We start from the raw sequence: 15,108 nt of genomic DNA on the forward strand, positions 1-15,108 counted from the left end.
TGTGCGTTCTCCTACAGAGAGATCCGACAGAACGTCCATAATGGCAGAATGATGAACGTTGTCTAAGGCATTGGTAAGATCCAAGGCCAAGATGGCCCTGGTGCGTTTAGCGTTCCTGTGGTGTAGTATCTCGTCCGATCGCTATGACTTGGGTAAAAAGATTTCTGCGGAATCCAATCATAGAGTGGGGAATAGGTTTTGTTCTTGCATGTGTTTCTGCAAGCTGGCCAGATCCACATTTTGAGAAGTTTACCGACAGGCTCAGAAAGATGGCAGCTGTCTGGCTTTTCTTCGACGTGACATCACATCTCAAGTAAGCAGTGAATCTATTTAACGAAGTTGAGGGGAGCCATGAATTATTTCGTTAAATCGAGTGAGGCCTTTCTCGATCCTATAATTTGGCACATTCAATTATAAGGTGTGGTGGCACCTAAAATGCTACCACGGCATCATACTTGCGAAGCCTTAGTGCAAAGCCAGCAAAAATGACCAGCGCTGCTAGTGCACAAGAAACAAAAATTGTTACTCATCAAGAAGAGTCCGAGAAGACTACAGATTTATTTTCCAGCAATCGACTCGGTGATCTTTGCCTGTGCGTGCTTTGTGAGCAATGACCGCACCAGTTTCGCTTAGGTCTGAAGTGCTACGTATAGCACTGTAGGCCTAACAAGCCGAACTTGAGAGAAGCATGCACTCAAAGGCACGGGGAATTATCCACAGAAGCATAATGACGAACAAACTACACGAAGCACGCCACAAAAAAAGCACCGAACAGCATCGCCGCCCCTTGGAATGCAACCCATGACTTTTTTTACCGCTGTCACCATCTGGTGAATTCAACTGAATACTACAACTCTTGCTTTGCGCCACGCAGTTTTAAAAAAAAAAAGCGGGACGAAGGTGCCCCATGCTGTTACTGTGGGCTCGCAATCAATAAATTTTGGGGGGTGCTCTCTACAAAATAGACCAAACATAGTCCTTTTCCACCTTCATTTTTTGAAAAAAGGTTTTACTTAAATCGGGACAGATCATGGGATTGATTTCATTATTTTGAGTTCAAAGCATTGAATTCTATGGGCATCTGAGGGGGAATTACAATATCTTCATTAAATCGAATTTTGACTAAATATGTAGCTCCTCTCAACCCTCCCCCGTTACCAAACCAGATGGTTGGTTCAGAAGAATCAACTGTTGACCTAGATGATACATGATAAGAGTAGATACACGGGACAAAATGAACAGGACAAAACACAAAAGCACGCGGACAAGTGCCTTGACCGTGTTCTGTGTTTCGTCCTGTTCATTTCGCGCCATATATCTACTCCAGATAGTTGGGTCCTTTTTTGCATTGCATTACATGTTTAGCTTAAGTTCATTTATTCCTCTTCAAGTAGATGAACTGAAATGGTCTTTTGAACAGAAAGAAATGGGAATAAATTGCTTGAACCAGACAATTGTGCAATGTTTTGCTACGAAGAGGATGTTAGTCTATCCTGTGATAAGATTCAATTGACTACTGAGAACTTTTGATATTTTTTAGATTTTGCAGACTGTTTATTGAATCAAATGTCAAAATCAATGTCATTATTAAGGCAAACACAAATTAATCAGACTAAAAATAAAACCATTGGCAATATGAAACATTGCAGGAAGCGGTGAGGACTAATGCAAGCAAAATCCAGGCCTTAGGCATGCAGTTGTAAGCAGATCGAATGTGACCTATGTCACCTACACCATACAGCTGTCTTAAATTCTACCACTTCTGTCATATGTGAAGTCATATTTTGCTACATTGGTGGTTTATATTTTAGCAATATGTAAGTTACAACCTGCACTGTTGCTAACAAATGTTTAATTTGACAGCAACATATCTCACATATAAAATGGGAGCGCTAGTTTGCTGGTCATTGAGTAGGCTTCCTGGTATTTCTCTTTAAGGAACAGGATTAGGAACCTTAGAAAGAGAATGCCCCTGGCTGCAGAGAAATTGATGTACAGAAGGAAAAGGATAAATAGGGATGCTGATGATAGCATGAAAACTCAATCTACCATAAGGTAGTCTTAATGTGCAAACCTTTTGGATGATTCAATGGCTTCTGTTATTCCATTCCCTCACAGCTAAAATTTCCCGTCTGATTTTCAACCTGCTTTAGTCAATAACATGTTCAGTGCATGCGACTTGTTGCATGAAGCATCGACTTCCATGCTGACACTGGCATCCTGCAGCTCTTGTTGCATCCTTGAAGACTATTCCGAGGTACATGAAAACTATTTTCACTCTGGACAACTGTAGTCTTGGCCTCAATATGCACATATTCGTTGACGTACTGCTTAATTATTATGTGTTTCTAACATTGGACAGAACATAAAACGTATGTACTGTGTTGCGCCGTGGTGTCTTTACTTTCAGGCAAAGGTTGCAAGCACATTTGACATTGATTCTATTTCTTTTTACTGACATTATAAACTTTGCAAGAAGGAACTCAAGGAAGCAACCCTTCATAGAGATCATTAAGGACCCCGCAGGTAAAAACCTCGACACCATGGACAGGAGAGCACCAGCAAACAAAAAGCCCTCAAAATTGAGAACAATTTGAATGATTTTTCTGAACTGCATCCCACTTTGAAAGTTTTCTCAAGGAGGTGAGCCTTCAAAACCTTAAGTTCTACAAGTTTTCTGTTCAAGGAAAATAAACAGTATTGTAGCTGCTTGGTTAATTTTATGGTTTAGAGCTCATTGTGTTATTCAGCTTATGTAGCCTGAGTAATCTACTGTGCACTGCAAATAATGTTTAAAAAGTCAGGATACTTGTGGATTGCTTTGCTGCTTCCCTGCACTTTTTATATTTTTATTTGTTGGACTTTGGAGAAATATTCAATTGTCACACTGTTTAATAAAGTTGCCACCTTTTCAGAACCCAGTCTTTTCAAAAGGATGTTTATGCTCAGGCTGCATGACACAGACACTCGTGGCACTCTGATACAGCTCAAAACATTCGCCCAATGTGAGTGGACAGTATGACCATTCCCTCAAGGCACTTCCTAGAGGATTAGCAGGGCGCCCCAAATAGGAATCACCCAACACTTTCACGGAAGTCGTCCGGCACACAACAAACACTAAGTGACTCAGAAATAAAAGTCATTTCGCTGTAACAATGTGCGTCCTGCTGAAACCCTGAAGGGCTGCCATCTGACCAACCTGAAGGAGGCAACGCGGCAATTTTCTACGGAGTCGCATTGACACTTTTCCAGCCAGTGTATCGTAGTTATGGTTTTTGCTTGAAAAGAGTCACTGGATACCCCTGAAAGCAGTCGCATATGTGGCAAATTTTTACCTCCCCAAAAGGCGTTCTCTGGTACCCTGTCTTTCTTAGAATGTGAGAAAAATTAGTGACCTTACTTATTGGATTGCGTGCCTCACCAAAAGTGGGTGGTGTTTGGCATGTGCTGAGGTTACCCATGTCACCAGACTGAAACCTTACCATCATCTTAACAACCGACTCGCCCGGGAGGGCTTCGTCTGCGACGGGGGAAGTGTTACGTAGATGAAGAAGAGTCAAGGAGAGACAGGAAAGAAAAGAAAGAAGAGGAAATCGAAGTGTGAGCGTTTTGTTGGTCCTGGTCTAGTGGTGACTGCGTCGCTGTCCGCTGCCTGTGTGAACCTGCCTGAATGTCTCCGTGGTCACATTACAGGTGTGACAATATCTATACACTATAGTTCTAAGCCGCAACGTGAACTGCTGTGGGTTAGCGGCTGCCTCGTTTCGTTGCCTGTCCTCTCCAGCGTACGCACATGTGCGCGAACTGGTTTATTGTAGCGTCGTGTTGTAGTGTAATGGCATCAAGAAAGTGTAAAGCCCTTTCATTGGAGAAGCTGAACATGGTTCACACTGTGGATGCAAACCCGATGCAGAGGTGGGTATGTATCGCAAAAGAACTTGGACTCGCGCCATCCACCCTGAACTTTTGTTTCAACAAGGAACGACATCAAGCAAACGCTCAATCCTTTTGCAACAAAAGCAAGCAAGCCCACGGTGCGAGGCACGCACAGCTCGATGAGGCTGTCGACAAACGATTTAAGCAAAGCAGAGCTGCAGATGTGAATTTTGACGGCACCATTTTATGCGAAAAAGTGCTGGAGATAGCCGACAAACTTGGGATTGCAGATTTCAGTGCGTCGAACGAATGGATATAGACCGTTTTGAGAGAAGACATGACATAACCTGCCGAAGCATTAATGGGGAGGCCTCAAGTGTGGACACGGCTACTGTAGGCAACTGGAAAGAGTCTATGGCGTGCATTATAAATGGCATGAGCCTAGGGGCATTTCTAGTGCCAATGAAGCAGGCCTCTTTTTTGAAGCACAGCTATCAAAGATGCTGAGCCTTAAAGGCGAGGCTTGCCACAGCGGGAAATGCAGCAAGGAACATCTCACAATGCTACTGTGCTGCAAATCGGATAGCTCCGAGATGATGAAGCCATGGGTATTTAGAAAGTTTCACAACTGAAAATATTCGGTACCACTACAAAAATAACACTAAGATGTGGATGTGCACAATTTTTGGCGAGTTTCTGTCGTACATGACCTCAAAGATGGGCTGCGAGAGGAGAAAAGTCATTTTCAGATGCACATCCTATGGATATCACATTGCTGCGGAACATCAAAGTGATGTACCTTCCAGCTGATACAACAAGCTACCTTCAACCGTTGGATGCTGACATTATCAAGAATGTGAAGCACTTCTACAGAAAATGCATTGTGAAGTGGTCCCTGGCCACTGTGAACTGCGTGCAGCAGACAACTGGAGTTACCATCCTAGATGCCATGCACTATTTGGCCACAGCACGGAGGGCTGTCACTGCCACAACAGTTAAAAACTTGCAACATAATACGGCGACACAGACTGCACAGCAGAATCTGAAACCGTAGAGGAATGATCCATGGAGGACGATGAAGACCTCAACATGGCCATGGAAGCGGCTGGCGCGAACGGGACCTGTACACCGATTACGTTTCTGTGGAAAAAGTCATTGCCACCTCCGAGGTTCATGTGATCACAGGCGAATGGTTAATGAGTGAAATTGTGGAAATAAATTCTGCTGGCTGAAAGACATTTTTGACCAGATCGTGGCCAGGGTTGCTAATGCGGACACAGATGATGAAAGAGAAATGGATGAGCCACAGTCGGAACCAACCTTTACGTTAGCTGTAGCAGCCTTAGATCTTCTCAGTTGATATGTCTGCGACGATCGCGAGAGCCATACGGCACTGCAAGCCCTGGAGAAGTGAGTTGTGCATACCGGGTGTAAGAAAATGCAGCAGACAACGCTTTACAATTTTTTTGAAGCGCTAGGACTTTAATAAACTTATGATCAGTTGCCCACTACTGTCCTTTTCCAATTTTGTTTTTTTATGGTATCGTGAAAAATGTATAAGTGAGGTTCTACACAGACAGAGTAAGGTTACACTAAAGACCTGAACAGGCGTTGATGAGGATGGTACCCACTACAACATAGCTAGCTGCTTCAGGCAATTAGCTACCCTGGCATCAGCTCTTGAGAGTGTATTGTATACAACAGCAGTGAACGGTTAATAAGCGAAACTGTGGAAACTAATTTTGCTGGCTGAAAAACACTGTTGCTCTGCCAAAAAAAATGTTCAGGCTAGTGCAGATGCTTGCAATATATTCATTATCAGCATCACATTCAAAACAGAAATATCATAACCATTTTGATAGTAAAACTAATGTTTGCGATGTGGCAGTATTGGCAAGGACAAAAGTGTACTATGTACAATGAAAAAAGTGAATTCGAATGGAAAGTGCTGTCCTCTCGTTTAAGAAAACGTTGTTCCAAGTATTTTACAACACGACTGCAATTCATAGATACTATTTACTTAAAAGAACCGGCGTCTTGCATACCTTACAAAGCGATCATGACTTTGAAATTCGTGAATACCAAACTTATGCTAAGTCATCCTTTGTGCCAAACATAACACAGTGGTGCTGAGTGTCCAGCGGTCAAATGTGCTGTAGCAATGACTTTGTTCTTTCCAAAGCTGTCAATCCTTCTGCCAACGTGCCGTGGGCAAAGCGGCCAGGGTATTTTAAGTTAATATATAATTTGCTAATAGTTCAAGTGAGCACAAGGACTTCACATCAATGGACTACCAGCAGAGTACCAGCACAGATCACGCTTATTTTCGCAAGCAGTAACCACTTTTGCATGCTACCAATGCTCTTGTTGCATCATCTCTGCTTTTCTGTTCAGCTCACATTGCACCAGGGCACTAGTGCAAAACAATATGACACAGCAGAAAACAAACCACGAAATGAAGTACAGACACTGTGGTGTTTTCTCTGTGCCACAAGTGAAACGGTAGTGCTCCTCTGACTGCAAGCGCCCTCTGTGCTTTTCCTTGCTCCAGGAAAACACCTTGCCCCATTGCACCACGGCAAAGACTGCACATTTCCTAGTTCTAGTACACTATTGCTGTGCTTTACATGCAGTCATCTTTACCAACGTCCATCCATTCGGAAGTCGGTCAAAAATCAAAAGCACATGGGCTCTCGTATACACAAGCCCAAATTCAAATGCACAGCCAAATTAGTGGGAAAAAAAAAAGGCACATAGAAGTGCCATCTGATGAGCATGCAGCAAATTACATGCAACAGCAGGAGATTTGAACCAAGAACTTCAATTATTAGTATGAATGAATTCCGCTAAAAGATGTAATAAAATACTTTTAGCCAGTTGTTGGTTGTTCACCTGGAGTGTAAAAACTGTGCAAAACCACAGCAAACAAATAAGGGGAAGATGAGATGCAGCAACTGACTAACCGTTGTGATTTTGCACTGTTTTCCACTGCTAATGCTACCTCATTGGCAATGGATAACTGTGATTGGCAATGGATAACGATGTAGAGAGACATGAACAAATACAGACAGCTTGCGACAGTAAGGGAAAACTGAAGCGAAACGAAAGCCTATTAATTGATGCCATATTGGTATCTTTCTGCTTTCTTTCTAATTTCAGCTAATGTCCCGAGGTACCTGTTTGCTTTTTCTACAAGGATTCACACCACTTCCAAGAAAGCACTGAAGTCAGTCAATGCAACACATTAAAAATTGTATAACATTTATTGACCTTAACCTATAGAAAAACAACACAACAAGAAATGTAACCATAAAGCAGCAACACACTGTAGAGTCAATAAATTACATCAACTCCTACCGATGTCTGCACTGCAACAGACATGCCCTGTTAGACAAGAATGCTCTGATGGAAAGCAAGAAATAAGCATAAAACTTGTGTTTGCAGAAGAAAAAAAAATATTCTGCTGGATGGAAACTTCACAGGTACCTTCCAAGCACCATAGTTCTTAGTAGTGGTCCAACCTGCAATGAAGAAGGAAGGCTGCGGTCTAGTGCGAACACATCCCACAGATTTATAATGCAACTAAATTGTGCACCTGTCTGTGCTATATGCACACATAAAAGAAACTCCTACACATTTGCCTTTCTCTAGGGCAAGGCTATTTGTACTATGCCTGCCCTCTTCCCAATAACTGCATTAACTCCCACAGTCACCTGGATTGCATAAGCACATGCCACAGTTTGAAAAGCACTGAAAGCACATGTACCTTATGGCTCAAGACCATAACACCCTTTGGCCAGCAGGCGAATGCTTGCATTAATCTTGTTAAAACAGACAACAGCAACACAGTTTACCCTGAAAACGTCCATGATATTGGCTATTGCTATGAAAAAAGTATCTGGCTGCCCTTGAAGGATGTTGTAGTAAACTAGTAAGTATGAATAAATAACTAAGTGGAATGCAGTGACACAAGTAAGAATAATAACCTTCACAACTTGACTAGTAATAATTTCAAGAGACTAATGAGAAGCACTAAGTATAATTAGATAATCAGCTTTGTGTTCTGAGATAACAAACATGTTATTTTTATTGAGAACAAAGTTTAGGTAAGCCAGAAAGTTATACGAGTGGCGAAAGCCTAAAAGTGATACAGTAGTCGAACGCTAGTAAAAGCACTGGCTCATATCTGACTGTGAAGAATTGACACAGGTTTCTTAAAGGGCCCATGACTTCAAATTTGGTATATAAACTGCATTGAGTGTCATTTTTTTGTTGTCTTGTTTCTTTGTTTGCAAAAGTTATGATTATGCTTTGTATCTTTGTATGGCTTTTTCGTTACTTGTAATCTATTCCATTTATTACTGACTTTATCATTCCACTGATGTAACCTCTTCGCCTTTTCTTTTTCCCCTGTGAACCGTACTTATATTAAGTTATGTGTTTTGCTGCTGTTTTGTTTTTGACTTCCTTCGAATGTACCCCACTCCTCTCTGCAATGCCCTCTGGCCCCACAGGTAATGGAACAAATAAACTGCGCATTGCATCTTATTCCTGACGCGTCAAGCTACAAAGCCTTAAAAAGTTTCAAGCTTGGCCAGTGCAGCAGATGCCTTTAAAGTGAAAAGGTTAGTCTGTCACAAACAGCTTGCTTGCCTGGCAAATTGACGCAGTCGCTGATGCCATGAACTGACTCACCCACACACTGCATCGTCTGCTGCATATTTTGTGCACAGATAGCGTTAACTGCTCTTAGTGTAACTGCATGTGGCAGGTCAAAGTGCGCTCATCAGGAATCGAGTTTGGCAACCTTAGCTGTAGTCGCTGGAAAGTGCACACCTGCACCCGAGTACGAAAAGGGGACAAGCCGCTCTGCTCCAAAAACGCATACACTGCACACTGCCTTGCAGTGCAGCAAAAGCATACTGCAGCTTTGAACTCTCTTCACAGCATCATTTAGATGACATGTTGTTAAGCGAATGCCAAAAAGGTTTGGCCCTATCCATCTCATAGAAGTATGCAACCATGCAACGCTCACAGCATCAGACGCTGCGAGCTTACCATAGCGATGCCAGCTTGCGGGCAGCAGATGATGGCACTCAGGCCATGTGGTACTCACTGCTTGTCGTTATGCACAGACTGCTTTGCATTGAAGCCACAATGTACAGTGCTATGAAAGTGATCAACGCTACAGAACATGGTCAACTTATGAAACTGCCTTACTGTCAGTCCTACTGTCTCGTAGTAAAAGAAAGATATGGTTAATTTTGGTGACACCTAGAGCCGGAGCTCGCAAACAAGAACACCGGAGGGGCCAGTGCCGCACTGGCAGCAGCTTTGATGCGGCTGCGAGCAGAAACTTGCTTGTACCACTGTTATCACTTGGTACAGATCAGCAATCCATTCATTTTTGACATTCCTCTATCTCAGGGGCTATTACAGTTATTAAGGAAACAACAAATTTTAACACTCGTTTCTGAAGTTGGCACAAGGACTCTGCCGTATCGTAGGCATGGAAAGCTTGAGGAAGGTGTGTGTGGCAGTGCTGCTAACAAACAAAGCGACCAGTCGCGCCAAACATGGATGTGGGACAGAGCTAGAGATCTCTCTGGTTTGGCTGCACCAGTACAAGGGGTTCCTAGTTTTTGCTGTGCCCCAAGCACCCTTTGTCTTCCTATTCTTGTTTTGTCAAGATGCAGGGCTCGTTCTGCATGACTTCTCGTTCATCGAGCACTCACTCCAGAGGAAGGACAGATTTTTCAGACCTGCCTAATTATTCGAACTCTGCCAATGGCATCGTCCCACGCTCTATAAGGTCCATAACACTGACCCCGTTTTAAAATTTTCTCGTTCGATTTTCCGAACTTTTTCTCTCAAATTGCTGGTCAAAACACATTAAAAATTGCCACAACACAACTTCCATTTTGTTTTTCTGTAACCTCGAACCCGCGTTGCATGCATCCTGCATACCCATTATACTCTCAATAGCAGGCACTGACACCGTGACTCCTCTTGCAGGCGCGTGGCAATGCGTACAACTGGCTCTCTTGTTCACAGCACGGCTGGACTCAAGCAGCCGCGCACGTGCCACCACTGCTAGAGTCTGGCCATGCTAGCAGCTACATGCAAGCAGTGATATATAGACACGTGATACAACCAACGCTCGCACTGACTGGCTTGTCCTCCGTGGGGCGCAGCTCTGTCAGATGCCGGCGGACAGATGCTACAGTAATCGCGGCGGCACAGTCTGCTAGCAGACGGCGATGCACGAGCATGTAGGGAAAAAAGAAAATATGTGTCTGTCTAGTGCCAATAACAATATAAGCTGGTTTTACTTCATTTTGCAATGCACCAGGTGCCCCCCTTAACACAACTTCCATGAGAGTGTTGTATTCCAACTCCATATGGTTGCTGGAGCTTGTGCGACAGTGGCGGCTTATTTTTTTTTTTTTCTGGAATCGATGCGCACAGCAGACGACTTCCACCATTCTCGCGGAGACAGCCACCAAGGCCACTTTCTTTTTTCATGCAGAAGAAAAAAAAGCGCTGCTGTGGAGTCACGTGGAAGCAGTGAGGCTTCGGCCAAACTGGTTTGCCGGTCTCCGGTGTTTCTTTGAACATTGTGCCGCTCCGGCCATCGCGCGGATTTCCCGCAGTAACGAACTAACCAGTTTTTAAAACCACTTGGTAAATAAAGTGATGTCTTTTGAGTGAATTTGTTTTTTCAGACTACCTGGTTTTCCAGATGCTTTTTCGACTCCTAGACGGTCCAAAAAATCAGTCGGCATCTGACTTTGCCTCTGATTAAGTGAAGGAAGTGAATAACCCTAGCTACACAAGCATGCAGAGCTAGACAACTCTGTGGCATCAAACTTGCTTCCTACAGAATACACTGACGCTTGTGAGGCAATGTACACTCGTATAATCATTGTCGCAGTCAATATCCCCATCACTGCAGTCGTCACTGCTTTCCACGAACAGCAGGTCTACAGAAGTATCGAAATGGGCCATAGCGGTAGAGTTATATCAAACAATACACTGCCACGCACACTGCCGGCTGCTATGTTGTAGGCCTGCACTTTCATATTCATCTCGGCAGCCATCACAGGCCAGCGCCGTGGCTCTACCAGCACTAACTGAATCGGCACTGCATGCTAACAGCAGCATCACTTGGAACTACTGCACCACTTTTCACATGCCACAATGTTATCGGCATGCAGAATCTTGACACACTACCAACGTTAATGCTGCGAACTGCGACAAAAGCATTACAGTAAGGAACACTGAGAAATGCTGCCACTTTAAAAAGAAAAGTAAACTGTCACCGACAAAAGTGGAGGTGGGTTCATTATGCAAGTAAGTGTGCTATTATACCAGTCAAGCCAACTTATACCAATACCATTTAGAATAATATATCGAATATAAGAACGGAGCACATAGAAGCACATGTTAGGCCTGTTTGGTCTCAGTTGTCGCAAAGCGCGCTCAAAGGTGAACATGAGCGAAACGCTGCAGTATGCCGCACTGCCACAGAACATCTATAGACAACCTAGAACAGCGTCAGTTTGTTTACGTCTGAACACGGCAATTCTACAGAGCGATCATTTTGATTTCCAAAAAAACTAGCTGACAGTCTGGTTAACGTAGCATAAATAATTCAATCCAGAAAATATGTTGTTACTTTGAAGTTTCTTTCTTGTTTTTCACCTTATGGTGCGTGCAGGGCTGCTCTCAATGTTTCTTGGCATTCCAATGGCCATTCGCGTACCTCAATGAGTCATTGTCAGTAGAGTTAAATGGTCATTGAAAACCGCCGTGTGGCAGTGGCCGATTCCCATCGAGATCGATCTCTGTCGCCTCAATAGGCATCGAAACTGCACGTGTGACAGGGATATTACATGCCTCGGTGGCACAGGGGAGAAGAAAAAACAAGCTTTTCGATTTACCTTCTACCACCCTATGTAAAAGCAGAGGAGAAAGAGGTAGGAAGTCTCCTTTGGTGGAGCAGTTCATTATTAACATTCCCAATATAGTGCACTGCTCGCGGAGCATGCCAGTGCAAATGCGTCATTGCAAAAACCATTTGGGCCATATGTACTGCCCACCAGTTTGTTAGGCGCATGCCCTCTGCTAGCATGGTTTTCTCTTTTTTGCCTGCCATCACCGTTACCTTGGCCCTGCAAGCCTATCGGATCTCCCGTCAAGAACTGCGTCTGAAAAGCAGGCTTCATTTCGGGGTGCCAGTGACAGGAAGATTCATGAAGGTCTCACTAATGTAATGACCAAGTTCTTTTGTAAATGGGGGAATGGCTATGACATGTTGAGACTTACAGAATTTGTACATGGTCTTGCAAGTATCCTTTCAAGCCACTTTCCTGTCAGTAAATGCTCTGTAATTAGTCACTTTTTTTTTTGAACCCAGCTACGCATAGTAATTATTATAGATTACATTTCCTTGGCGCTTGAATATTGTTTAAAGTGAGTTTGCTTGTATCCTTACCTCAGCCTGCCCAGCAGCAGTGTCATATATAGTATATCGTGCCATAAATAGTTTCACGACTATATTAAGGAAATGTGTACCATTGGAATTACCAGACATTTCATGCACAGAATAATTCTAAGTCAATCAGGTACTAACCTCATTTACATCCTTTAGGGCTTCAACGAGCATTTTTTCAATATTCCGCATGATGGCCATCTTTTGGTGGCCAACCAGGGGATAAATGACCTTGTCCGCTGGTGCAGTCTATAAAAATGCATAAAATAATGAGGCAGATTTCAGGACAGGAACTTAGGTGATATTTAATTAGCTTCTGGCAAACTCAAGAATGACAATTTTTTTTTTTCTGCTGGTGTAGTTTTCAGACAGTTGCATAAAAACAAATGAAGTGGAAATGGAAGTAAAGAGAACAATGAAAAGGAAATCGGCATGAATTAGAAGCATTGGTAACATGAGCGACCTCCTAGCCTGTTTGTGTTAAGTTCACTCTTTTCAGGTTAACAGCAAAGCAGATACTCTGCTGCTGCTTGTACAAACATGAGTAACTCCATGAAGAAAAACTCCACTCATTCAATGATACTCAGTGGCAATGTTTACATAATTATAAATGTTTGAAGCTTAAGAAAATAAATATTCACTGCTTAGCAATCAATCTATAGCACAAAGGATGGGTATGCTGCAATATTAGCAGAAAAAAAAAAAAGCCTGGAGCAAACCAAAGCAGCCTATTTTCAGTCTCAGCAACTGCTCAGATAACTAACCACCTTAGCATATAAAACAAAAGGTTAATGGTACAAATAGCAATATGCATGCCATTAAAAGCAAGAAAAGGAACACTAAGACTGCAATTTATTAGAACAAAACTTTATGAATGGCTAGAAGTTCTGGCTCCCTTCAAGTTACTTTGGAAGCTAGAAACAGAATGAATAAAACAAAAAGTGGACCAATGTAGAAAAAAAAAGAAAGAGGATGATGAAAATATCCTGTTTACTGCAAAAGTTTACAGAATGTGAACTCCACGAAGTGGCATACCAAGACTTGCATAGGAAAACCAGCATTAGCTAAAAGGTAGCAAATTTGGACAACCCTGCAGCGGCCACAGGACTGGAGGAGGTCAGTTTACCGTAAAAACCCGCGTATAATACGAACCCGAATATAATACGAGGTGAAATTTTGGAGACGCGAAATGGAAAAAAAAAAAGTTTTTACCGCATATAATACGAGAGAGAAAAAACAACATTTATTGAAATCGGACCTCACACTTCAATCACTTTCATCTTCAGCAGCGCTTTCCTCGGAAATTTCTTTGTCAGACAAATCATCCCACAGGTACTCATCTTCTGTGCCATCGAGGGCGTTTGAGATGCCACACTTCTTAAACGAACGGCGCACAAGCTCCTCTGGGATGCTTGCCCACACGTCCACAATCCATTTGCACAGCGTGGCTGGCGATGCTCGCTTCAGCCACCCGGCCGGCGTCACTGCAGGCTCACCTGACCGCATCCATTCCGCGTAGCATCGCTTGACTGCGCCCTTGAAGGGTTTGTTGACACAAACGTCGAGAGGCTGCAGTTGTGAGGTCATCTCAGCCGGAATCACAACAAGTTCAGTGCGGCAGTCGCGTAGCAGCCTCTTCACTGAGTCGGCTAAATGGCAACGAAACGCGTCCAGCACGAGGATGGATGGAAAGGACAACAGTGCACCGGGCCGTTTGCACCACACTGACTTCACCCAGTCGAGGACAAGATCCTCGTTCATCCAACCTTTTTCATGGCATCTCACGATGACATTTTTCGGCAGCTCCTCACCTTTCGGCATTGTCTTGCGCTTGAAGATGACATAGGGCGGGAGCTTGCGGCTGTCTGCCGTGCACGATAGCATGACTGTAACCTGCGTCTTCTCGTTTCCAGCAGACTGGATACAAACTTGTTTAGAGCCCTTCTCATGGACGGTGAGGGGCGATGGCATGTCCAGGTAAACTGGCGTCTTGTCAGCATTGCCTTTTTGCCCCAGCTGAAAGTTCTTAGTCTTTCGCAAAGAAATCACGTGGCGCTGAGAAGCCACAAGCAGCTCTTCGAAGGATTCGGGCAGCTTTTGTGAAATAGAGGTTCGCCGGCGTATCGAGAATCCAGCACGGCACATGTAGCGACGTATCCAGTGCTTGCTTGCTTTGAAGGCGGAGCTCGGAATTCCCTTTTCCCTTGCAAGCTCCCTAGCTTTTGCCTGCATAAGCTCTACGCTCACAGCTAGATGCGCTGCTCGCTGTTCTCGTATGAACTCCGTCAGAGCGAGTTCAATTTCCGGGAATGCGCCAGTCTTTGGCCCACGAAAGCGGCCTGAGTCGCCCTTGCGCCATTAAAATCCATCATCATCATCATTCTTCGCATTCGCCTGCACGCGAAAAGGGCTTCTTTCTGTCGTCGCCATCCGCGAATGCTTCCCTCGGTGATGCCAAATTGCCTCCCGGCCGCACTGTTGCCGATGTTTTCAGCAACTAAAATTACCTTCCTCTTGAAAGCAGCCAAGTACTGTTTCCGAGACCCTGGCATCTTGCTCGTTCACTTAAAGGAAAAAACATGCACTTTTTCGCGAAGCGTGGTTTGCACGAGAGCACATGCGCTGTTGATGTGCGCACTCGACGACTCAACAACGAAGAGACGACACCTCGACGTCGTGGCCACTGCGGGGTGCGGCCACGTCGCCAAGCCGTAGCCGCGAAGCCAAGCCGTAGCCGC

At 44.0% G+C, this 15,108-nt stretch overlaps 1 protein-coding gene across 2 annotated transcripts in view; it reads right to left on the bottom strand.

Moving 5' to 3' along the window:
* Nucleotides 1–7,120: 7,120 nt before the first annotated feature.
* LOC146204665 (hypoxia-inducible factor 1-alpha inhibitor-like) overlaps nt 7,121–15,108 on the bottom strand; it is a 39,653-nt gene continuing 31,665 nt past the window's right edge. For both annotated transcript variants that reach the window (XM_084589370.1, XM_084589371.1), the window contains exons 6-7: nt 12,512–12,619; nt 7,121–7,397 (exon numbers count right to left, since the gene is read on the bottom strand). In XM_084589370.1, coding sequence (XP_084445496.1) covers nt 7,353–7,397; nt 12,512–12,619 — 153 coding nt within the window. In that variant the 3' untranslated portion in view covers nt 7,121–7,352. The remainder of the gene's footprint in view (nt 7,398–12,511; nt 12,620–15,108) is intronic.

Source organism: Amblyomma maculatum, chromosome 1, assembly GCF_055883805.1.
Source record: "Amblyomma maculatum isolate TAMU_Amacu chromosome 1, ASM5588380v1, whole genome shotgun sequence".
In the NCBI taxonomy this organism is placed as follows: domain Eukaryota; kingdom Metazoa; phylum Arthropoda; class Arachnida; order Ixodida; family Ixodidae; genus Amblyomma; species Amblyomma maculatum.